General features: G+C 39.9%; 1 protein-coding gene across 27 annotated transcripts in view; it reads left to right on the top strand.

Moving 5' to 3' along the window:
• The window catches only part of NRCAM (neuronal cell adhesion molecule), a 305,384-nt gene that overhangs the window by 240,211 nt on the left and 41,442 nt on the right, over positions 1-23,731 (top strand). For 14 of the 27 annotated variants that reach the window (XM_077997193.1, XM_077997184.1, XM_077997178.1 and 11 more), the window contains 9 exons: positions 3,343-3,527; positions 5,279-5,410; positions 14,621-14,764; positions 16,917-17,028; positions 18,351-18,517; positions 18,612-18,759; positions 20,937-21,061; positions 21,506-21,535; positions 23,041-23,142. In XM_077997193.1, coding sequence (XP_077853319.1) covers positions 3,343-3,527; positions 5,279-5,410; positions 14,621-14,764; positions 16,917-17,028; positions 18,351-18,517; positions 18,612-18,759; positions 20,937-21,061; positions 21,506-21,535; positions 23,041-23,142 — 1,145 coding nt within the window. The remainder of the gene's footprint in view (positions 1-3,342; positions 3,528-5,278; positions 5,411-14,620; positions 14,765-16,916; positions 17,029-18,350; positions 18,518-18,611; positions 18,760-20,936; positions 21,062-21,505; positions 21,536-23,040; positions 23,143-23,731) is intronic. The other 13 variants (XM_077997198.1, XM_077997197.1, XM_077997192.1 and 10 more) reach the window with 1 other exon arrangement.

The following is a 23,731-nucleotide window of genomic DNA, read 5'->3' as shown; positions in this document are numbered from 1 at the left end:
ATCTTAACTTTGGATAACCTGATGACAGTGTGCCTAGACATCTTTTTGAGATGAATTTTCCAGGTGTTCTTTGTGCTTCCTGTATTTGAATGTCTAGGTCTCTAGCAAGGCCAGAAAAGTCTTCCTCGATCATTCCTCCAAATATGTTTTCCAAACTTTTAGATTTCTCTTGTTCCTCAGGAACACTGAGTATTCTTAGGTTTGGTCATTTAACATAATCCCAGACTTCTTGGAGGCTTTGTTCATATTTTCCTATTCTTTTCTTTTTGTATTTGTTGGATTGGGTTCATTAAAAGACCTGTCTTCAAACTCTTAATTTCTCTACTTGTTCAGTTCTATTGCTGAGATTTTTCAGAGCATTTTGCATTTCTATAAGTGTGTCCAATGTTTCCTGAAGTTTTGATTGTTTTTTCTTTGTGGTATCTATTTCCTTGACTATTTCTCCCTTTGCTTTTTGTATTGTTTTTTGGATTTCCTTACATTGGGCTTTGCCTTTCTCTGGTGCCTCTCTGATAAGCTTAATAACTAACCTCCTGAATTCTTTTTCAGGTAAATCAGGGATTTCTTCTTGGTTTGGATCCCTTGCTGGTGAGCTAGTGTGATTCTTTGGGGGTTGTTAAAAAGCCTTGTTTTGTCATATTACTAGAGTTGGTTTTCTGGTTCCTTCTCATTTGGGTAGATTCTGTCAGAAGGGAAGTCTAGAGCTGAAGTCTGTTGTTCAGATTGTTTTGTCCCATGGGGTTTTCCCTTAATGTAGTACTCTCCCCTTTTTCGTATGGATGTGGCTTCCTGTGAGCCAGGCCGCAGTGATTGTTATCTCTCTTCTGGGTCTAGCCACCCAGCAAGTCTACCCAGCTCCAGGCTGCTACTGGAGTTTGCACAGAGTCCTGTGATGTGAACCGTCAGTCTCTCCACCATGGATACCAGCACCTGTTCCGGTGGAGGTGGCAAGGGGTTGAAATGAACTCTGTGAGGGTTTTTAGCTTTAGTGGTTTAATGTTCTATTTTTGTGCTGGTTGGCCTCCTGCCAGGAGGTGGTGCTTTCCAGAAAGCATCAGTTGTGGTAGTATGGAGAGGAACTGGTGGTGATTGGAGCCCTAGAACTCCCAAGATTATACGCCCTTTGTCTTCAGCTACCAGGGTTGGTAGGGAAGGCCCATCAGGTGGGGGTAGGGCTAGGCATGTCTGAGCTCAGACTCTCTTTGGGTGGGTCTTGCTGTGGCTGCTGTTGGGGAGGGAGTGAGGTTCCCAGGTCAATGGAGTTGTGTACCTAGGAGGATTATGGCTGCCTCTGCTATGCAGGTTGTCGGGGAAGCGAGGGAAATCCGGCAGTCACGGGCCTCACCCAGCTCCCACGCAAACCAAAAGGCCAGTCTCACTCCCACAGTGCCTACCCTAACAGCCCCAAGTCTGTTTCCAGGCAGTGGGTGAGCAGGGCTTGAGCACTTGCCGCAGACTATCCACCTCCCAGCTGCAAAAGAAAAGGGCTTAGTTCTTCCCCAGCCTGTGGAGTCTGCACGCTGGATTCACGCCTTTCCCCGAGTTCTGGCCAGGAGGTTTCTCACCTGGTTCAAATTGTTATAAAGTTCAGCTGGAAACTTCCTTCTCCCTGTGGCATTTTCCCCACCCCTCTGGCTGCCCTCCTGAAGGATCCCTGTGGTGCCAGGCAGGAATGGCCTGCTTGGGGACCCAGTGAATTCACAGGGTCTTTCCTGCTGCCTCCTCTACCCCTGTATCTCACTCAGCTCTCTAAATTGACTCAGCTCCAGGTAAAGTCAGAAACTTCTCCCACAAACTAAACCTTCAGTTTCTCACTTTTGCCGTTTGGGCACTCGCAGTATTTGGGGTATCTCCCGGGTCCTGCAATAGTAGCCCAGTTCCTTCAGAGAGCCTGTGAGTCCTCTCAGCAGGTTTGTTCTTGCAGTCATTCTGGAGCTAAAATTCACGATGCAAGCCTCCACATGCTGCTCTGTCAGTCCGCATCAGAGCTGCAATCTAGTTCTGCCTCCCGTCTGCCATGATAATCCCTTCTGGGCTGAGCTGTTCTTATTCAGAGTCACTTGCATTTCTATTGACAAATATTGTTATCTTCTTGAGGGCCTGGACCATACTTTCTTCATCATCTTCCCAACATACAGCTCAGTGCTTGGTGTATAGTTCAGTGCTTAGGAAATTTTTGTGTTGAATGGATTTTTATTTTACCTTCATGAAAACTTTCTAAAGTTATTAGTTCAAGTCAAGCTTTATTATCCCCATTAAGGCAACTAACGAAACTAAGCCTCAAAAAGACCAGAAATCCAGGGACAGGGTTGGAATTCTAAAGATCTTCTAACTCCAAACCTATATTCTGACTTTTCATCTGTCTCCATATTTCATGACAATAAAAAACACAGTTGGGGCCAGGCGCGGTGGCTCATGCCTGTAATCCCAGCACTTTGGGAGGCTGAGGCGGGTGGATCATGAGGTCATGAGATCGAGACCATACTGGCTAAAACCGTGAAACCCCATCTCTACTAAAATACAAAAAATTAGCCGGGTGTGGTGGCAGGCACCTGTAGTCCCAGCTACTCGGGAGGCTGAGGCAGGAGAATGGCATGAACCCGGGAGGCAGAGCTGGCAGTGAGCCGAGATCATGCCACTGCACTCCAGCCTGGGCGACAGAGCAAGACTCTGTCTCCAAAAAAAAAAAAAAAAAAAAACACAGTTGGGTGACAAATGATATGAGTGATACCTAGGTTTGATCTATTCTTAGCAATTAGTATAATAATATTTTTAAATGTCACTAATAATGAAACTAAGGAAAGAATGCTATTTCCCTAATCACTTAGTTCACATCATCAGATAGATTGCTGTAAAATAGGAAAGTTCTTCCGTTTGATATGGAAATGTATACAAATATTTATGGTCATAGATATGTTTATGAGTTTTTCTCTGTACATTTTTAATTCCAGCTGATGAAAAATTATAATTCAGTATCATTAATTTAATGGTAATTCTTTTGATTTACATAGTAGCTTCATGTAAAAATTTCCAGGAGTTCCTCATTAGTCACAACGATGAAAAAAGTAATTAGGCCCCATCAGTAAAGCAACTCATGCTGGCATTCACACTGCATCATTGACATCAAAGTTTGTGGTGTGCCGTAAATTAGTATAGTTCTGATTATGTGAAAATGTAAAACTGTAAGCATTATTTATAAAAGTGTGGTGCTAATTAAAATATCTATATATTTCTTAGGATTTTTTATAAAGATTTGTTACAAACTTGCATGAAAATTCACCCTCAAAAGTAGTCATAGGTGGATTTCTTTTTTGTAACATCATTATTTATTTATCCTATCAGGCCTACCCCAATTATTTACTGGGCAAAAGAAGATGGAATGCTACCCAAAAACAGGACAGTTTATAAGAACTTTGAGAAAACCTTGCAGATCATTCATGTTTCAGAAGCAGACTCTGGAAATTACCAATGTATAGCAAAAAATGCATTAGGAGCCATCCACCATACCATTTCTGTTAGAGTTAAAGGTATATTGTTTAAAATCCATTCTTCTTGCCTTCATGAGAGACCCTGAAACTTTAATTAAATGTGGTTTTCATTATATTTTTAATAATGATAAATGTAAATTTATGTCAGCATTCATGGTACCTTGACTCTCTTCTCATTGCTATTTGTAGTGCATCTAAATCAGATTAAAAATTTACTTGTTCAAATCTTCCTCACAGAAGAATCCCGATTAATAAACGTAGGAAGAATGAAGGAAATAGAAAAGTCAACATTAGAATCCCACAGTAATAACTGCAGCAGGCAAGATCAAACAATGAATGCTAAAATTAGTGGGTGAAACTTTAAGGAGAAACAGGGTATTTGCATAGCTTCAAAGTGTTTTTATCCTGCAGAAATTAATTACTGGGGAAGTTTTAGCATGTCCACAAATACTTTATTACTCCTTTTTTAGAAGATAGAGCTTACTTTCCCTCTTCTTGAGTGTATGCTGGACACTAATGAACAGAGTATGGAATCCAGGGAAATAGTAACTTTGGAGTGGAGAAACCTGGCAGACAAAAGCTTAACCAAGTGATGAATGTTAGCATCAACAATAATAAGTCATGTTGATATCATATATTCCCTCACATGGTACAATTAGAAGGATTCATGACCTTTGAGATATTCTCAAAAGCCTAAAACCTCAGGTAACCATGAGAAAACATCAGACAAACCTAAGCTGTAAGACAGTCTATGAAATAAGTGACTCTTCAAATTTGTCAAGGTCACAAAAGACAAGGAAAGACCAAGAAATTGTCAGATTGGAGACTATGACAAGTAAATGCAAAAGATGTTACAAGTAAATATGGTGTCTAGGACAGGATCCCGGGACAGAAACAAGACATTAATGCAAAAATGGGAAATAATAACAGAATGTAGAGTTTAGTTAAGTACCAGTGTTAACTTTTCATTAGGTAACTGGACCATGGTCATGTAAGATGGTAACATTAGAGGAAGCTGAGTGAAGGACATATGGCAACACTCTGTAATACCTTTGCAACTTTTCAAAAATGATGTTTTTAAGTTGCTTCCTAATTTTATATATATATATATATTCTACAGGGCTTGGAATTTATTTTATTTATTTATTTATTTTGAGTCGGAGTCTCGCTCTGTTGCCCAGGCTGGAGTATAATGGCACTATCTTGGCTCACTGCAACCTCTGCCTCCTGGGTTCAAGCAATTCTCCTGCCTCAGCCTCCCAAGTAGGGGGGATTATAGGCACCCACCACCACACCCAGCTAATTTTTTTTTTTTTTGTATTTTCAATAGAGACAGGGTTTTACCATGTTGGCCAGGCTGGTTTCGAACTCCTGACCTCAAGTGATCCAGCCACCTTGGCTCCCCAAAGTGTTGGGATTACAGGCATGTGCCACCGCGCCTGACCCAGAATTTAAATTTGTGTTTCTTAGCCCTACCTATATCTGTAATTTGCTCTGTATGCTTAGATAAATCTGTCAATGTCTGATTAATTTTAATGTAAAATGAGAAAATGAGATTTGTATCAAACAGGTCTAGAAATAATACATATATGTGTGTGAGTCTCTTTAAACATTCTTTTGAAAATTTTAAGTGTTTGAAGCATCATTTATAAATCTATTTGCTCAAAAAAATGAGACTAAACAGTTTAGTGTGAAGTACTTGCTTGTATTATTAAAATAGTTCAATATGTTCTTTTGCTAAAATGCTTATTTGATTCAGATTTTTGATCTTTTTTCTTCCTCCTATAAAGCGGCTCCATACTGGATCACAGCCCCTCAAAATCTTGTGCTGTCCCCAGGAGAGGATGGGACCTTGATCTGCAGAGCTAATGGCAACCCCAAACCCAGAATTAGCTGGTTAACAAATGGAGTCCCAATAGAAAGTAAGTTGCCTTGACTGGTTCTAGTTGCAGTATATTTTTAGAGCATATATACATCCCAACAATGAATAAATGGTGATAAAAAATAATTCAGGTTAAGGAAGGAAGCCACATGTATGTTAAACAGAGACACCAAATTACCTTTGTGTTTTATTACCATTAGATATTTATTATGAGTGTGAATAGTTTATGCAGTTAACATAATGGTATGTGATGACAGGTACCTGGCAATATTTCCTGTTTTTTACTTGGATAATGGGAAGAATGACAGGGTCAGAAATAAATATCACTGAAAAGTTTAGATGATCTTCTTTGTGCAAAACATCAGGTGATTTGTGGAAATGTCATAGGTGCTAGAGGAGATAGGTGGGGAGACTTGGCATAGAGCCAATGGATACGACAAGCATGAGAAACCCAGCTGTCTTAATTTAAAGAGTTTTCAGTCATAAGTATAGCAAGTATAGCCCGGGTGTTCCCACTGTCTTCCAAGGTCACCGTCCCATTTGATACCCAAAGAAGAACACATCCTTTGACCCTGATCATATACAGGATGCTTTACCTTTGCCTACAGCTCCCTCCCTGAAGGCCGCTGATATCATCCTTGAGCAGCACCTGGGCAGCCTAGCTATACCTGTTGCCCCGTTCAGCAGCCTCCCTGCTCTGCCACTCCACTCCTTGCACTTCATTAGCCAATTTCTCCAAGCTGCCACTATGCTGCCCAATGTGTGGCTTCAGGCCCTCCCATTAATCTGCTAAATTGTAGCAAAGGCCGGCTTTACAAAATTTGGCTAAAGGCATGGGGAGAGTCAAGGGAATTGTAGCAAAGAAAAAAATCTTTAAATGGATGTTGCACCTCACTGCTCCTTAATTCCTAAGCCATGGCCATGAACAGAGAACCCACTAGACTCTCCTCTTCCACCACCCCACCCACCACCAGCTACTGCTGAGAGGAGCATCTTTCAACATTTTCCCCTTCTTGGAGTTCAGACCTCCTCTTAGACACCAAGACAGAGAAAGTCAGTTCTGGCATCAAACCCAGCCTTAGGTTCACTCTCCCAGTCAATAACATGATTACCTGCAAAGATATTCTTTACTCACAATAAAGATAGCCCTCAGGCTTATGATACAGGACAGACTGGCTTTGACTGCCTCCAAGTCAGAATCCAATATTGGTTCTACATTTACATAACCAAAAGGTCTGCTGAATTGACTTTCCCAAAGTAACACCACACACTTCCCCTAAGATTTTTCCAAAAAACTGCTGGCAGATTTAAAGTGGCACAAGTCCCTGTTTCTTACCATCAAGGTCTGACAACTGCAGGGTGACTGAGTCATCGCAGCCTGCTCCATGAGTATTTATTGGAAGTTCACTTGTGTCTCATAGCACAGTAGCTGTCAGATGCTTTGAAACAGGCAGCTGTGTTCACTGTAAAAGGAAGTGTATTCCTGGGAGAAAACAGATGCTAGAGGCCAGCAAATAGGGTTTGGGTGTTTCCACTCCCAATTTTAACCAGGATCAGGATCCAGAGAAATGGCAGAGAGTACTTTGTGGTTGTTTCAGGAAGCTCTTGCTACTCTCGGGGGAATATGAGTGAAAACTGAGAGGAAAAAGTAGAAGAAAGCCCAGAACTAAAGAAGTTTTATAGTGGCCAGGCATGGTGGCTCATGTGAGCCTGTAATCCCAGCACTTTCAGAGGCTAAGGCGGGCAGATTGCTTGAATACCAGAGTTAGAGACCAGCCTGGGCAACATGGTAAAATCCTGCTTCTACAAAAAATAAAAAAAAAAATTATCTGGTACAACATATGATTTTCTCAGGAATGCATACAAAATAGCAATAAATGATGATACATGCTTGATACTTTTGCACCATGTTTTGCAGCTCAGAGTTTTTGTGTCCATTTATGGAAGGTTAAAAGTGCCCCTGAGATCTAGACTCAGTGAAACTGACAAGTGGAAGGGACTGTCCATCTAGCCCTTCAGCAGGGAAAACGGGGGAGCCAGGGGATAAACCCTCAAGCTTGACAGCCAGAGTGCAGTCCTATGCAAGGCAAATTGAGATGTTGGTGGATGACATAAGCAAGGGAGGATTAAATAATGAGGCTGATTTTTCTTCTTGATTTGCTCAGCTTGTTGTCCTTCCAAACCAGCTGTCTTAGTCCATTCCTACTGCTGTAACAAAATGCCTTAGACTGGGTAATTTATAAACAACAGAAATTTATTGCTTACAGTTCTGGAGGCTAGAAAGTCCAAGATCAAAGCACCAGCAGATTTGGTGTCTGGTGATGGCCTGTTCCTCACAGTTGCTGCCAAGACCCTTAGAACAGCACCAGTCCCACTCACGAGGGGGAACCCTCATTTCCTAGTCACCTCCCAGAGACCCCACCTCTTAACCTTGGAGTTAGGTTTCAACATGAATTTTGGAGGGACACCAATATTCAGACCATAGTACCAGAGTATGCAGTGCCTCTGAGGGAACCTTGTAAATCCAGTCACCTACACAGCTTTGAAAATACACTCATAATAATACTCCCCTTTTCAACTACATTTTTGTGAGGAGGATCAGCTGTAAAAGGCCTGCTTTGGGGGTACAGAATAGTAATACCAGGAAGACGTTAGGTCCTCTTGTAACGCTAAATTGTCTGATTAGGTAGAGAAGAAAGAGTTAGGACTAAATATCTCAAATCAGATCAGCTCATTTCTTCCATCCCAAAAGTCTTCCTTAAGGCCCCATGAGACAGAAAAAAGGAGGCTGAGCAGACATGGCTGGAATGCCACAGCTCCTATAGATCCAGGGTCGGTCACCCTCTGGTGTGCCTCAGAGCTGTCACTCTGGTGGACTTGCAGGGAGAGGAATACCACACGGTGTGGCAGCAAAGCAAGGAACCCGGCACCACCAGGCCGCTCCATGGTGCTGGTAGCAGGTGCTGCATGTTTACACCAAGGTAATGTGAAGCCTCCCTGGAAGGGGTCTTTCTTGACATCTGGTGGCCAAGCTGAAAGTGGATTACCATTTAGACATCTCATAACTAAAAGGTGATGAGCCAGCGGGTCCCCTGCACAGCTTTCTGAACGATGACACTGCAAAGGTACAGTTGTTCCCTGCCCCTGGCCTTCTGCAGCTGGCCCATCTGCAGCTTCTGCTGAGTGGCCTCGTGGGTGGGGGCTAAGTCTTCAACAGCTAAGTTCAAAGTGAACTCTGCATGCCCCCACCGTGTGTTGATCTCCCCGATCCAAAAAAATGAGAGAATGAGGGGGATGCAGAAACTATCCAAAAAATTGACAGACATTTAAGGAGTGCCGCTCTCTTTTTCATCCCCTTCTTGGTAATTGTCCCATGAATTTAGAGGCCCCTAAAGGGAATTGCCTTTGAGGGTTAGGGACCATCCTGGAAATGGGGCACCAGTGCTTGTTTCCCATCTGCAGTTTGCTGACTTGTGCACCCCATAGATACATCTAGCAGTGTTGGGACACAGGGGAAGGATGGCAGGGAGATGTAGAGAGGTGAAGGTAGGAACTGAGGGCACAGACTGCCACAGTGTGTGACAGGACTGAATTAGCACAGTGAGGACTCCTTGCCTTCATCATGGGGTCCTAGTGTAGGCCCCAGAAGTGAGCTGGGAGCACAAGCTGGCTTGCTGACAGCCCTTTCTACCCAAGAGACTGCAGACATTGCAGGTGGACCAGCTGCTGCAGGTGAGGGTCAGGAAACAGCTGTGCTTCTGAAGTACTGTTGTGCAGGCGCTGTGCAGTGTCCCCTCCAGGTGCCTGAAGTTTGTCTCCTGTGCCACACAACAGAGACACAGTCAGGGGACCATGCTGCCAGGTACATAGCCTCCCCACTCCTGACTTACAGGTGAGCACCTAGGGACGCTGACTATCTCCTTTCGCCTCTGCAGGCTCTGGCTGCTGAGTGCACATAAATATTGTAAAAGGAGAAGCTGGTTCAGGGAGGGGAGTGGTAAGAAGGGTTCTTTTAGCAAAATGCGATGTTATTGATCTGTGACTGTGCATTTCAGACCTGAAAGCTACTGTTTTAAAAAAAGTGGAAAAATTAACTCCAAAAGTGTCTGGGCTTTTATTTCAGTGTCTTCTGGAGCTTTGCCCTTCCCCTGTCCCCAGGACTGGCCAGTTTACTTAAAGCTTTCCTTGAAGCAAAAATCACAGGCTGTATTAAATAAATGTGGAATTTTCCCAAAACCACCTAAAATTTTGTAGATTGTTTTAAAACAATCTACAAAAGTTAGAAAAAAGAACACAGCTGCAGAGAACTGGTGCTGAAAGAGACCTTTGATTTTATTGTGTAATGGGAGGGTGTGAAGAATAGAACCCAGGACCAGAAAGAAAATGAACTTGCTATTGGCTGGATTGGGCCAAGCATTTCCCTGCTGTCCCCTAGGAGGTTGCTTTTCAGAACTTAAAAGCCACACTGAGGTGGGTGTTTTTGAGTTACTTTTTCCTCCTCCTGGTCTTCCCCACTGGAGAGCCTGTGCCATCCTCGTGGTGGTGCCCAAGGCCGTGGCCACTGTGATTCCTATCTCTGCAGGAGAGTCTAACACTTGCAGATCCTTGATAGTTTCCAACATGTGTAGTATTAGGTCTCTGAGACTCTTCTGCATGACACATGGATAAGATCACACCATTATTGTGTTAAAAGGCACCTGTCCTCTCAGGGATGAGGAGGGAAAAGAACTAAGAAAATGCGAATGGGCAGAAGACCTCTTCCTGGCACAATGACATATTTTTCTCACGGTGAAAGATGTTGAAAGCCAGTAATCTGAGATAAGCACCAGGAGAATGGCGGGCTGCTCCAGGATATTCCTGGTGTTTCATCACGGCATCCTCCCTTCTTCCTTTTCACAAAACTAAGGGGCTCAGTGGCATCCTCTTGTAGGGATGGAATAAGTAAATGAAGAGGGAAATTTAACTCTTCACCCAGAAATGTGTACTACATTATGCCCAAATGTTCACATTCCAGGAAATGTTTACAAAGCTGACTGACTGAGAAAACCTGAGCAGTAACCTCATTTAAACAGACCAGTACGTGCTGCCGTTTGTAGTCTCTTGTCTCCAAAATGCATAAAATACTATATGATTAACCTGTTTCACAAAGTTATTTTAAAAATGAAATTATGCAGTAAATGTAAAAACATTTTAAAGATTGATAGTACTCTGTTCATGTAAGATGGCATGACTATTATTCTTCTCATTATATAAATGTTGAAAGCGTTTATAGTTTTACCCACCAACGTCAGGAGAGTTGGGTTATAAGTATTTTCTGAAGCCCATCGCCCCAGTTCTGGACCTTACCTTTGGGGCTTTAAGTTATTTGTTGTGATTCTGTGCTTTTAAATTTCTTTCTCCAGTGTTCACTGACAGCAAATGAGGTTGGTTATTCCCAGAATTAATGATTATTCCTCTGGATAATTTGGATTTGCATACTAGAGAGTTACTCTACCCACTAGCAAGCCCATCCAAAGGCTCCAAATGTCTCTACATCAGTGATTTTACTCTGTGTCCAGCTACCAACCGAGCCTCCATATGTCACTGTGACAGTTCCTGGGTTTGTTTGCATTTTTAAACGAGTACTTAAGGAAAACGTAGCCCAAACTCCCAAGGAGAGAGGTCTGCTTACTCATTATTCTTCCCTAAAGGGTTTATTTTGTTCCTAAATACTTCGCCAAAAATAAATATTAGAAGACTGCTCTATTTAGCATATGTAAGGCAGATACAGTCAGATGCCTTTCAGGTAAAAAATATCTTCCCAAGAGTTGATGGCAAACAGAAGTGCAACTGAGCTACACAAAAGCTTTCTGACATGGTTGGTTTGTGACTGATGAGTCTTCACTTGGGGAAAATTGTCCTACTGACATTGTTGAGCTTTGCCCTCCGAGTTCATAGTCGTGTAACATTATTATTATTATTGTGGTAAAAACACATAACAAAATTTACCATCTTAACCATTTTAAGTGTACAGTTCAGTAGTATTAGTGTATTCACATTATTGTGCAACAAATCTTCAGAACTAGAGCCCTTTATCCCTTAAATATTGTGTGGTGGTGTAACTTTTAAAAACTCAATATATTTAAGGAATTTGAGGAACTCTTATATAGTCTGCCACCCATCCAGAGAGATTCGGCCCAGAGCTCTGCCTGGGACTCATCACAGTCTGAAATACACGCCACTCCACTCCACTGCCTGGAACATCCACAGAGGTGCAGTCAGGGTGGGCACATGGTGGGCACTGAGAGTGCCCTGAAGAGTCCCACCATAGAGAGCCCAAGTGCTGGGTCCAGAAGTGCTAAGAATCTTTTTATCTTTTTTCTTTCTTTTTTTTTTTTTTTTAGCAACTTTAAAAATTCAGTTTGTTTCTCTACTTTATTCTTGTATTATTTTTTATTTCCATAGATTTTTGGGGAACAGGTGGCATTTGGTTACATGAATAAGTTCTGAGATTTTGGTGCACCCATCACCCAAGCAGTGTACACACTGTACCCAATTTATAGTGTTTTATCCGTCACTGCCCCCACACTTTCCTTTGAATCCCCAAAGTTCAATTTATCATTCTTATGCCTTTGTATCCTCATAGCTTAGCTCCCACTTATGAGTGAGAACACATAATGTTTGGTTTTCCATTCCTGAGTTACTTCACTTAGAATAATGATCTCCAATTCCATCTAGGCTGCTGTGAATGCCATTATTTCATTTCTTTGTATGGCAGAGTAGTATTTCATGGCATATATATAACACAGTTTCTTTATTCACTCATTGATTGATGGGCATTTGGGCTGGTTACACATTTTTGCAATTGCGAGTTGTGCTGCTATCAACATGTGTGTGCAAGTATTTTTTTTGTATAATGACCGGAAGTGCTAAGAGTCACTGACAGAGAACAAGTCTCCAGAAATGCTGCTTTGTGTTCTAGCACCCCTTGTTGAGGCAGTAGGTGAGCATCACTGAGATTGTGGGAGTCGGAAAGGCCCCAGTCATACAAGACTTGGGATCTGGGACACATGGGCCGCCCTAAGGTACGCTGCGTTTTCAGGGTCCATGGCCGCCCTAAGTATACTGTGTTTTCAGGGTCCATGGCCACCCTAAGGTACACTGCGTTTTCAGGGTCCATGGCTGCCTGCCACAGCTACAGTTCGCTTTCTAGGCCAGTGTGACATATCCGTCCTCTGCTGTCTTTTATCAACGAATCTATATGCCCTGTTGAAGGAATTATGACTTGCATTTGTTTTCGGTTTGGAAGAACATGTTCCTTAAGGCAATTGTATTAGAGTCATAAACAGAAGATGTAAGCTAAGGAGTCAATTCAAAGTATCTCAACACCCCCACATCACTAATTGAACAACCCGGAGTATCTAAGATGATTTCATAAATGAGTTACTGATGGTGATCAGTGTTGAACAACTGCTTTTTTTTACATTTTTCCTTGGGAATGAAGACATTAATCAGTCCATGAGGAGTAACTTGTAAGTTAGAGTTTTAATAATCCTTGGATGCTAAAAACTTGTTCCAAACTTAAATGTATGGTGAATTCTTTAAATATTCGAGTCTAAAACATCTGAAAGACCTTTAGGCTATAAATGTGATACAGTATGTGGTAGACAGAATAATCCCTTCCCCCACCCCACCCCTCCATGATGTCTACATCCCAATCCATTGAATCTGTGAATATGTCACCTTACGTGGCAAAAGGGAGTTTGCACATGTGATTAAGGTTAAGGGCCTTGAGATGGGGAGGTTATCCTGGACTATCTAAGGTGAGCCCAATTTAATTACATGAGCCCCCAAAAGCAGAGTGCCTTTTCAGGCTTTGATGGGAAAGAAAGATGACTATGGAAGAATGATCAGAGAGATGCAACATTGACAGCTTTGAAAATGGAGGAAGAGGATGAATGTGGGTAGCCTCCAAAGGCTGGAAAAGGCAAGGACATGGATTCTCCCCTAGAATCTTCAGAAAGCAATGCAGCCCTGCTCTTGCATTGGTTTTAGCACAGTGCGATCCATGTCAGACTTCCAACCTACAGAACTGTATAATAGTAAGTTTATGTTGTTTTAAGCTACTACATTTGTGGTAAGTTGTTACAGCAACCATGGAAAACTATTACAGAATGAGGGAGCAAAATACTTCGAGTTTGGGTCATAAAACAAGGATGTTCTATGGTTTGGTTGATTTTTATACAGTGGGTTAATAAACCACAGATGAAACAATTTTTTTTTTATTTTAAAAGTGATAAAAGAGTCTAAGTACCGTGATGTCTTAGATGCACAGCCTTTTCCTGTCACCAAGGAAAAAGAAGTGGTGCTTAGAAAGAATATAAAGTCTTCTTAATTGGTTCAAGTTGCAGGAGCAGTTTAAGAGAAAAGGTGCTGTTATTTAGTTTTGATTTTGATCATCGTGCAGAGACAGAGACCTAAATCCCTCGTAGTGCACTTCTAAAGTGATATAATCTCAAAGTCTAAAGTGTATCATTCACAGAAAGGAATTCATCTCCAATCTCATGGAAGTTCCAAATTGCTGGGCATGCCCGGGACTAAATCCTCACATATTATGTTACCCAGCCAATTCTATTCCACTTCAGTAAGGATCAAGCCTGGTCCTAACATTTAAGCACTTGAGAGATTTAGCTGAAAACATTGTCTTCAAGAAGAATTTACACAATTTATTTCTACTTCAGCTTCAAGAATATCCACAGCAGAAAAATAAATATTTTCACATTTGGTTATTAGCCCCATACTGTTTATGTATTTGTTGATTTATTTGTATCAAGAAGAGGCTCCTAAAAGGAACAGGTTTGAAGAAGCTGGAGTGTTTCTATATTTTTTACTGGCTTTCGCCATTTCCTCTTGATCATTAACTTTTTTTCTCATAAATAACCACAATCTCTTGAACATGGCAATGTTTTCCTGAATTTGTAATGCAATTTTCACCTAAACTTGTAAGAGTTTTTTTCTGCATCTCTCAAAATAATACTTGGTGTTACAGAGCCAATCGACTTAAGACTAAATGAACATTGAGCACATACTCTTGCTAATATATAACTCAATTCTGAGAAGGAAAATTTTCTGGTTTCTGCCCAAATTCTAGTCTTATTCTTACTGCATATACTTAGATCAGTCTTTATTTATGTCCTACTGATTTTACAAGCTTAATATACATCTTTTAAGCAAATAGGAATAAATGCTTTCTATTTTTACATCCAAACAGTTGCCCCTGATGACCCCAGCAGAAAAATAGATGGCGATACCATTATTTTTTCAAATGTTCAAGAAAGATCAAGTGCAGTATATCAGTGCAATGCCTCTAATGAATATGGATATTTACTGGCAAATGCATTTGTAAATGTGCTGGGTAAGCTCTCCTTTTATTAAAGACATGGCAAATTAAATTAATGACTGCTGTTATTTTCTGTTCAATCAGCAAAAATACATTGAGCATCTACTATGTGCAATGCAGAGAACTCGGAGCTATAAAGGATGAAAAGATATAAACCTTGCCCTAAAGAATATTGCAGTCTTAATGTTCTTCCATAACACAGTTTTTATAATGGCAAATTTTTCATTGTAGAACTAGTCAAATAGGCTGTTCCATTTACAGATGGTTAGACTAAGTGTCAAACCCTCAAAAGGAAAATAGTATTTGTCTGCTATTAGTAACTGAATTATTACTGCTCTTCCGTTGTAAGAAATTGACAAGTTGAATGGCAATTTAATGATTCTGATTTTTTAAAACTAAACCATTAATCATACTGCTTGGTCTTTATCCAAGTCATGGATGTACATTTGTTTTATTTATAAAAATATATTTTACAAAGTATGATGTACTGAAATATATTCTCAAATAATTGGTTTATGTGAACACTGTATTTCTTATATTGAACAAAACTACCAAAATACCACATTTGTTAAAAATTTTTGTGAGAATTGTTTTCGTGGTGCCAGGGAATTACACTTCAACCCTTTAAAATTAATATGCTTCCTTTTCAAACAAAATTACCATCAGAAAGCCAACCAATACTTGGTATTTTTCTTTTTTTTTTAATTTTATTTTTTATTTATTTGTTTATTTATTTATTTATTATTATACTTTAAGTTCTAGGGTACATGTGCATATGCTTGAAATGAAGGTCACTAATCCCATGAAGAGCTAAACAGTTAAGATTTTGGTGGATGTTGAGAAAGCACTTCTGGCTGCTTGTTCCTTTTTCAGCTCTACTTTTATGAGTCCGGCATTTTTAGATTTTACATATAAGGGAGAGCATGCCACATTTGTCTTTCTGTATCTGGCCTGTTTCACTTAACATAATGTCCTCCAGGTTCATTCATATGATCATGACATGAATGACATGAAGGAAATGACAGAATTTCCTTCTTTTTTAAGGCTGGATGTTATTCCATTGTGTGTATATGCCACAGTTTCTTTATTCCATTCATTCATTGATGGGCATTTAGGTTGATACCATATCTTGGCTATTGTGAATAATACTGCAATGAACAAGGGAGTTCAAATATCTCAACATACTGATTTCATTTCCTTTGGATATATACCCAGTAATGGGATTGTTGGCTCATACGGTAGTTTTATTTTTAATATTTTGAGTATAAACAGTATAAACAATCGTTATAGTATTTTCCATAATGGCTATACTAACTTATATTCCCTCCCACAGTGTTTAAGTGTCCCCTTTTCTCTACCTCCTTGCCAAAACTTAGATCTCCTCTTTTTGATAATAGCCATTCTAATAGGTGTGACATAATATCTCATTGTGGTTTTAATTAACGTTTATCTGATGATTGGTGATGTTGGGCATTTTCCCATATACCTGTTGGCCATTTGTGTATCTTCTTTTGAGAACTGTCTAGTCCAATGCCTTGCGCATTTTTAACCAGGTTATTCATTTTCTTACTATTAAATTATTTGAGTTCTTTATTTATTTTAGTATTAACCCCTTACCAGATATATGGTTTGCAAATTTTTTCTCCCCTTCCATAGCTTGTCTCTTCACTCTGTTGACTATCTCCTTGGCTATGCAAGCTTTTTAGTTTGTCTATTTTTGTTTTTGTTGCTGTGGTTCCATTTTTTTAGTCATCACACTCATCACTCTGCTTCTTTCTGCCAGCTTATGTGTTCTCCACCATTCCCATCCACTAGGGTTATGATGAGTCAGTCATTCAACAAAAATATACTTGGCTGTTATTTTTGTGCCAGACACTGTGCTGGGGATAAAACAATAAAAAGTCTCATTCCCTGACTGCGATGGACTCACAGTATATCAACAACTAAAATGACGCCTGAGCAAGAAGTGGGGCAGGAGGTAGAGGGAGGAAAAAATGTATTTTTCTGCCTTGAGTGACTGGCAGCATTATGCCTGATAGAGAACATAAGGAGAGAGATAGGTTTCTTGTGCTTTACCATAAACTTTAATGACCTTAAAACAAAATACAATAAAATGTAGTCCTAAAATGTATTCTAATATTACTTTACCTTTTAAAAATATTTATAGCTGAGCCACCACGAATCCTCACACCTGCAAACACACTCTACCAGGTCATTGCAAACAGGCCTGCTTTACTAGACTGTGCCTTCTTTGGGTCTCCTCTCCCAACCATAGAATGGTAAGTAGCAGCTCTATGTGTTTTTCAATACTTAAAATGTTCACTAAAGCCTTCATATTCTAAATATGTTGGGTTTTATTAAAAAAACAAACAGGGAAAGGTGGTGCACAATCCATTACACTGTTAATTTTTTTTTCTTTTGAGACAGAGTCTCACTTCATTACCCAGGCTGGAGTGCAGTGGCACAATCACAGCTCACTGCAGCCTCCACCTCTTGGGTTCAAGCATGTCTCCTGCCTCAGCCTCTAGAGTAGCTGGGCCTACAGGTGCCCACCACTACATCTGGCTAATTTTTTGTACTTTTAGTAGAGAGGGGATTTCACCATGTTGGCCCGGCTGATCTCAAACTCGTAACCTCAGGTAATCCACCCGCCTCAGCCTCCCAAAGTGCTGGGAGTGTACGTGTGAGCCACTGTGCTTGGCCTCCACTGTTAATTATTAAATTCATTCATTATTTCACAAATATTTATTGACTACTGGCTCTATGTTAAATACTTTCACGTGTATAATCTGTTTAGCAGCATACTCTATCAAGCACAGATCTACCTGTGAATGATTTTTTTTTAAGGCTGCTATATTTCACAATGCCATGGACATCCCCTGGGATTTTGTGAGTAGTGGCTGGAGGGACTAGTTAGGGGATATTCCTTGATAATAAAATATCCTGTGGGATAGTGGAGGGTTCTATAAGCTTTCCAAAGCAGAATTTGTTATTACCATTGTTTCTCCTGAGTACTTCTTGCACCAGATCTTCCTGACTTGGATCCAGCCAGGCTCTCCCATGTTCTTTCACTCCCTGCTTCAAAGCATCCCCTTTCATATGCCACCCAAGGTTTAAGTCCTCACCTAGCTTGTTTACTTTAGCTAAAAGAGACAAGGCTAGGGTGGATAAGCAATGGCTCAGAAAGAATGACTGGAAGAAAACTGGAACATTCTTTACTGATCAACTGTCAGGTCCCAGATGCTGTGCTAAGTTCCAGCTACTGAGGTCAGAATAAATGCAGGGTTAAGATTAAAGGAACATTTCCCCAGGCCCCTACCTGAACCCCAGAGAAGAAAAATGGATGCTTATGCAAATGCTTTTCCTAGTGAAGGTAACAGATTCACACATAGTTTGCTTCATCCGTTTCTCCTCTCTGACATACATGCTCTTTTTTCCCTCCTCTGAATATTTTCCTATTTATACTTTAAAAAGTACAATCCTTCTAGCCTTGTAACTTTCACATTCATCATGGTCATGTTGACCTTGAATATGGCATTTTATGTCTGACTTCAAAATATGATGTGTTTTTATTCTCATTGTGATAATTTCTGTAATGAAGGTTTAAAGGAGCTAAAGGAAGTGCTCTTCATGAAGATATTTATGTTTTACATGAAAATGGAACTTTGGAAATTCCTGTGGCCCAAAAGGACAGTACGGGAACTTATACGTGTGTTGCAAGGAATAAATTAGGGATGGCAAAGAATGAAGTTCACTTAGAAATCAAAGGTAAGGCAGAGGTAATGTGTTTTTTAAATTTTTAAATGACTTTGAACAAATTCTCCAGCTTTGCCAAATGGATAATGATAACTTTACATTTCAGATCCTACATGGATCATTAAACAGCCCGAATATGCAGTTGTGCAAAGAGGGAGCATGGTGTCCTTTGAATGCAAAGTGAAACATGATTACACCTTAACCCTCACTGTCCTGTGGCTGAAGGACAATAGGGAACTGCCCAGTGATGAAAGGTATTTGAAGACGATTTCTTTTCTTTCTCTTCATTCTTTCTTTAAGCTATTCTTGAACTAAAGGTCTACTATGTAGTCAATTATGGTGATGTTTTTAGTTTCTGAAGTCTGCTGTCTCCAAAATAGAGAGATATGCATTTTCTCCCTACTGTAAAATGTATCTACCCAAGAAGGTATCGTGTGATCGAAATAGGACCCTGAGAATGTTGGTCTATCTTTGCGTGCTGGTCTCTTGTGTAATTCAGGATGGGATAAAACCCTCAGGCCTTGGACAGCATCCATTGTTTTATACCTTGAACAGTGAAGTTTCAACAGATGTTTTCATTACCATTCTACAAAAAAGCAGAAATATGACCTGTTTAATCACAAAAGACTGCTCAAATCCTTGTCAGTATTTTAAAAGACACTCATTTTTATTTGGATAGGGAGTTTTTCTTTTGATTTTACCTAAAGCCAGTGAAAGGGGAAGGAAAAACAAAAACAGGTAGAGAATTTAAAAGAACCCAAGCATACTGCAGATGTAGTTAAGAATGGAAGAAATGTCATGGCATTTTCCAGATGAGACCCTCCATTTGACATAGTAGTACAGAGTAGAATGTGTGAGTTTTAGCAGAGTGGCTATAGGCCTCACTCTCTATTAGAAGGAATGCTGTATTCTGGTTAAAATCGTTTCTATGGTTCACCTGCAGCTGACCTAAAGTTGTGCTGTCTAAATATTGCCCTATTGCTTGTTAATGACCCCAGAAGAACTCTGTGGCCTTCTCTTTTATGTGCCTAGAGTCTCCATCTAATTTTATGTTTGAACTAGTCAATTTTATTTGTTGAGTTGATAAAGATGAAAAGGATAACCGAGTGTGGTGGTCTCACACCTGTGGTCCCAGTTACCTGGAAGGCTGAGGTGGGAGAATTACCTGAGCCCAGAAGATTGAGACTGCAGTAAGCCATGACTGCACCACTGCGCTCCAGCCTGGGTGATAGAGTGAGACCCTGACTTAAAAAAAAGATTAAAAGGAAACATAAAGAAAGGGCCATCAGGTTAACTGGCTGAAGCTTTTACTTGGAAATTAACTGAGAAGATAGTTTATGACTTATACAGCTTCATTAAAATAATACATGAATCCTCCATACATTAATTTTTTGATCTACTGAGCAATTTTTCATGCCCACAAGTTCCCTGTAGAAAACTCTTGAGAGATTGTTCATCTAAATCTTCCTGTTTCTAGTGATAAAGCAAATTATTATTATTTGCATTTAATTTCTCCTATGGGAGTTTATACATGTAAGAAAATGACATGATTTTCTGCAGTAAGTAATGAAGTATTTAAAATATATACTTTGAAAGAAATTGAACTGAATGAGTGGTTTTCCAATGTTTCTTGGCAGCAAAAGCCTTAGTAAAGCCCTTTAGTAAGGATAATGCTGGAACTATCCTTCACCTCATTCTGCTGGGAACTTAAGGAAGCTCCTTCCTCTCCCTCTAGAGCAGTGAAGTGGTCTCCAACCTTTTTGGCACCAGGGACTGGTTTCATGGAAGACAATTTTTCCATGGACAGGGTGGGGGCACAATGGTTTCAGGATAATTCAAGTGCATTACATTTATTGTGCACTTTATTTCTATTATTACGTTGTAATATGTATATACATGTATATATTATTACATGTAATATATACAGTGACAGATCATCAGGCATTAGATTGTCATAAGGAGAGCACAATCTAGATCTCTCGCTTGCACAGTTCACAATAGAGTTCACCTTCCTGTGAGAATCTAATGCTGCCACTAATCTGACAGGAGGTGGAGCTCAGCTTCACTCACCCCATTCCCCTGGGGCCTTAAGGAAAGTCCCACCACACCCTCTAGAGCAGTGGTCCCCTCTGCAGCCCAGTTCCTAACAGGACAGTACCCAGTTCTTGGCCCAGGGTTTGCAGACCCGTGCTCTAGAGGCCTGGTTGAAAAACACAGTACCAGAAGACTTATCCCTTCTAACCCAAGATTCTAATTAATTCTCATTGTTTTTCAACTTTAATCATTCTTAACGGGTATTTTGCTCTAACTTTAGAAAATGTTTACCATCTTTCTCCTTTATCAAATTTACAGTTTCTTTCCTGCCAGTGAAGCAATTATAGGGTATGGCTGCATGTCTGTTTCAGCTGCTCTGAATGCATTCTATCCACAGGTTCACTGTTGACAAGGATCATCTGGTGATAGCTGATGTCAGTGACAATGACAGCGGGACCTACACGTGTGTGGCCAACACCACTCTGGACAGCGTCTCCGCCAGCGCTGTGCTTAGCGTTGTTGGTAAGAACGGGAACAAAAATAGCACAACTGCCTTCCCTGCATTTGGTTGAAAAGAAAAAATAAGATAAAAATTGTAAATATCAAATAATTGCTTGTTAATATGCATGGGTGAGTTCGTACCCATGTTTTTCTTCTTTGAAAGATGTCTTGGAGGCAATAATTTCAGTATAAATATTCTGTGTAGCAGCACTGGGTGAAATGGTGGATATGCACATTAGTAACCTTTTTTGTAATAAAATAAGGAGAAATAATCTATTTGTATCTAAAATTGAAGGTTTTTTTCCTAAATTGTTACTGCATGTTTATCAATGCCGTGTCTCACAGCTAAGCATGGGGCTTAATTTTATAAACTTGAATAATGTACAATCTTTGTCATCTTGTGCTATCTTGTATCTTTCCATTACTAATTTTGATTAAAATCCTTTATATTAATGTCCTTTCTAGCTCCTACTCCAACTCCAGCTCCCGTTTACGGTAAACTAATATGAGTCTTCTTTCTCTGTTTTCTGTCAAACAATTTCACATTTGCAGAAAATATTCATAACTTTCTTTTCTGTGTCACATAATTGTGTTTCTTAAGGAAAAGGGCTCTGTCAGTTGTTACGTTGTGTCATTCATTTGCTGACAATGAATCATTTCTTCATCATAACCCTAGATTTTTCACCAAGTTCGTTGCCAGTTGTTTCTAAATAGTTCATGTGCTATTATAAAATCACTTTGTTTGATAAAATCCCTCTTTGATGCCATTTCCTTGTAGAGTAGCATAGTGCTTTTTCAAAAGCCATCATTCACATTTTACAGAATGAAAAAGCTATTTCTAATATCATTCTGCAAATTAGGTTTTCACCTCAATTTATTAAAATTGTTTGGGAAAAATAAATCTTGTTTTGGGATTCCATTTTCAAGAAATGTATATGGGGAAAAATGGATATTTAGAACATTTAACTTTTATATCAGAGAAAACCAACTCACCATGTGTTGACAAAAGGCAAATCACTCAAGAAAGACCAAAAGGAGGGGTACATTCATGTTGTGTGGCTTTTTAGAATCTGGAAAACAAGTCAAAAATCATTTCCAGAAATCTTTTTATTTAGAGAACCTTCATCTTTATTCAGCACATCAATACAAAAATCAATTTTTTGGCATAATCTCAGCTGATTTTGCACAATATTATTAATATTGTATCTATCCAATATAAAACCTGTGTTTTGTAGACATTTACTGTTTTATGACTGATAAGAAAAAAAAGCACATATGTTTATATGGTCTCCGGTCCCCTAAGAGCCAGAGTTATTCCTAGGAGCAAGGTCAGATAAAGGCCTGGGGGGAACGGTAACTCTCTGGATCTCAGAAGCACCATTGGAAGAGGCAGACATGCTTCTGGGACACCTTCATCCCAACATGTGTCTGTCTCTACACTGTTGTCCTCTGGGAGTAAACACACTTATGCATGCTGAGGGCTACCTCCATAGCATCTATGTCAGGATTCTTTTGCAAATATAAATATTCTTTCAGAGCCCCAAAATCTGTTATTCAGCATGTTTCAGAAAGAACATTTGAATTTTCTTTAAACAGCACCTTTTATTTGCCTATATTTCTTTTTTCAGCAGTTGCTATTCTCTATTTCCCATGTATTAGAAATTAAGCTTATTATTTTTCATGTTTGTGCCCATTCATGTTTATGAGAAGAAACGCTGAGAGTGCTGATGAACCACATGTGTCGGCTTCACTGGGTTTGGTTACAAATGTTTTCATTTCCTTTGAAAAACAAGTGAGCAGAACTCATTGATGGATTATCTTGGGTGTGCTCCTGTGTTCCCAGCAACCTCAGCTGTGCACATTTCCTTTCAGTTGCATGCCCATTGACTATCAAGTGTGCTGTGTCTTTAAGATGTCCCCTCTGTGAATAGTATCACGAGTAAAGGAGAGCCTCTTAAAGATGGATGGGTGACCATGATGTGTGTATCTTTGGTCTACAGATGTCCCAAATCCTCCCTTTGACTTAGAATTGACAGATCAACTTGACAAAAGTGTTCAACTGTCATGGACCCCAGGCGATGACAACAATAGCCCCATTACAAGTATGTGGTATTATTTGCTCTATTACTGATCAACTAAATGGCTATGTTTGAAGCACTTTGTAACAGTCAACTAAATTTCCTCACAAAGATATTTACTGGGATTCTCTGCTTTGTTACTGATAGAACAAAAATATTTATTTATATCCTTCCTCTCTTCAAAGCTGAAATTATTCCTGGTTACACCTTATAGAATAGGACACCACTTAATTGCTGAAGAAGTTGATTAATCAGATACACTGTCATTTGTGTTTAAGATCCATAAAAATCACTTTAAATATCTACCACATAGGAAGATACACCTTAAGTTAGTTTATTTTGCCCATTTCTTCTGGGAGAAAAGGTTAGGAGGAACAAGTGCTGAAGAGCCCTGTCTTCATATTAGGAAATTGAGACTTGATGAGTAAAGTAACTTTTCAACCCACTGTTGGTAACAGAACTGGGTGGAGATAACAGGTTCTACCTTAACTTCCAACCTAGGTCTCTTTCTTTCCATTAGTCCCTGCTACAAAGTTGCCCATTCAACAATGTGAGCTTCTCACCTTGGTGACATAAGCCTAGGCCTAGGAAATAAGATAATGAAAGACAATGT

This window comes from Macaca mulatta, chromosome 3 (assembly GCF_049350105.2).
Source record: "Macaca mulatta isolate MMU2019108-1 chromosome 3, T2T-MMU8v2.0, whole genome shotgun sequence".
NCBI lineage: Eukaryota > Metazoa > Chordata > Mammalia > Primates > Cercopithecidae > Macaca > Macaca mulatta.
The sequence above is the reverse complement of the archived record's forward strand: the minus strand, read 5'-3'. Positions and strand labels throughout refer to the sequence as shown.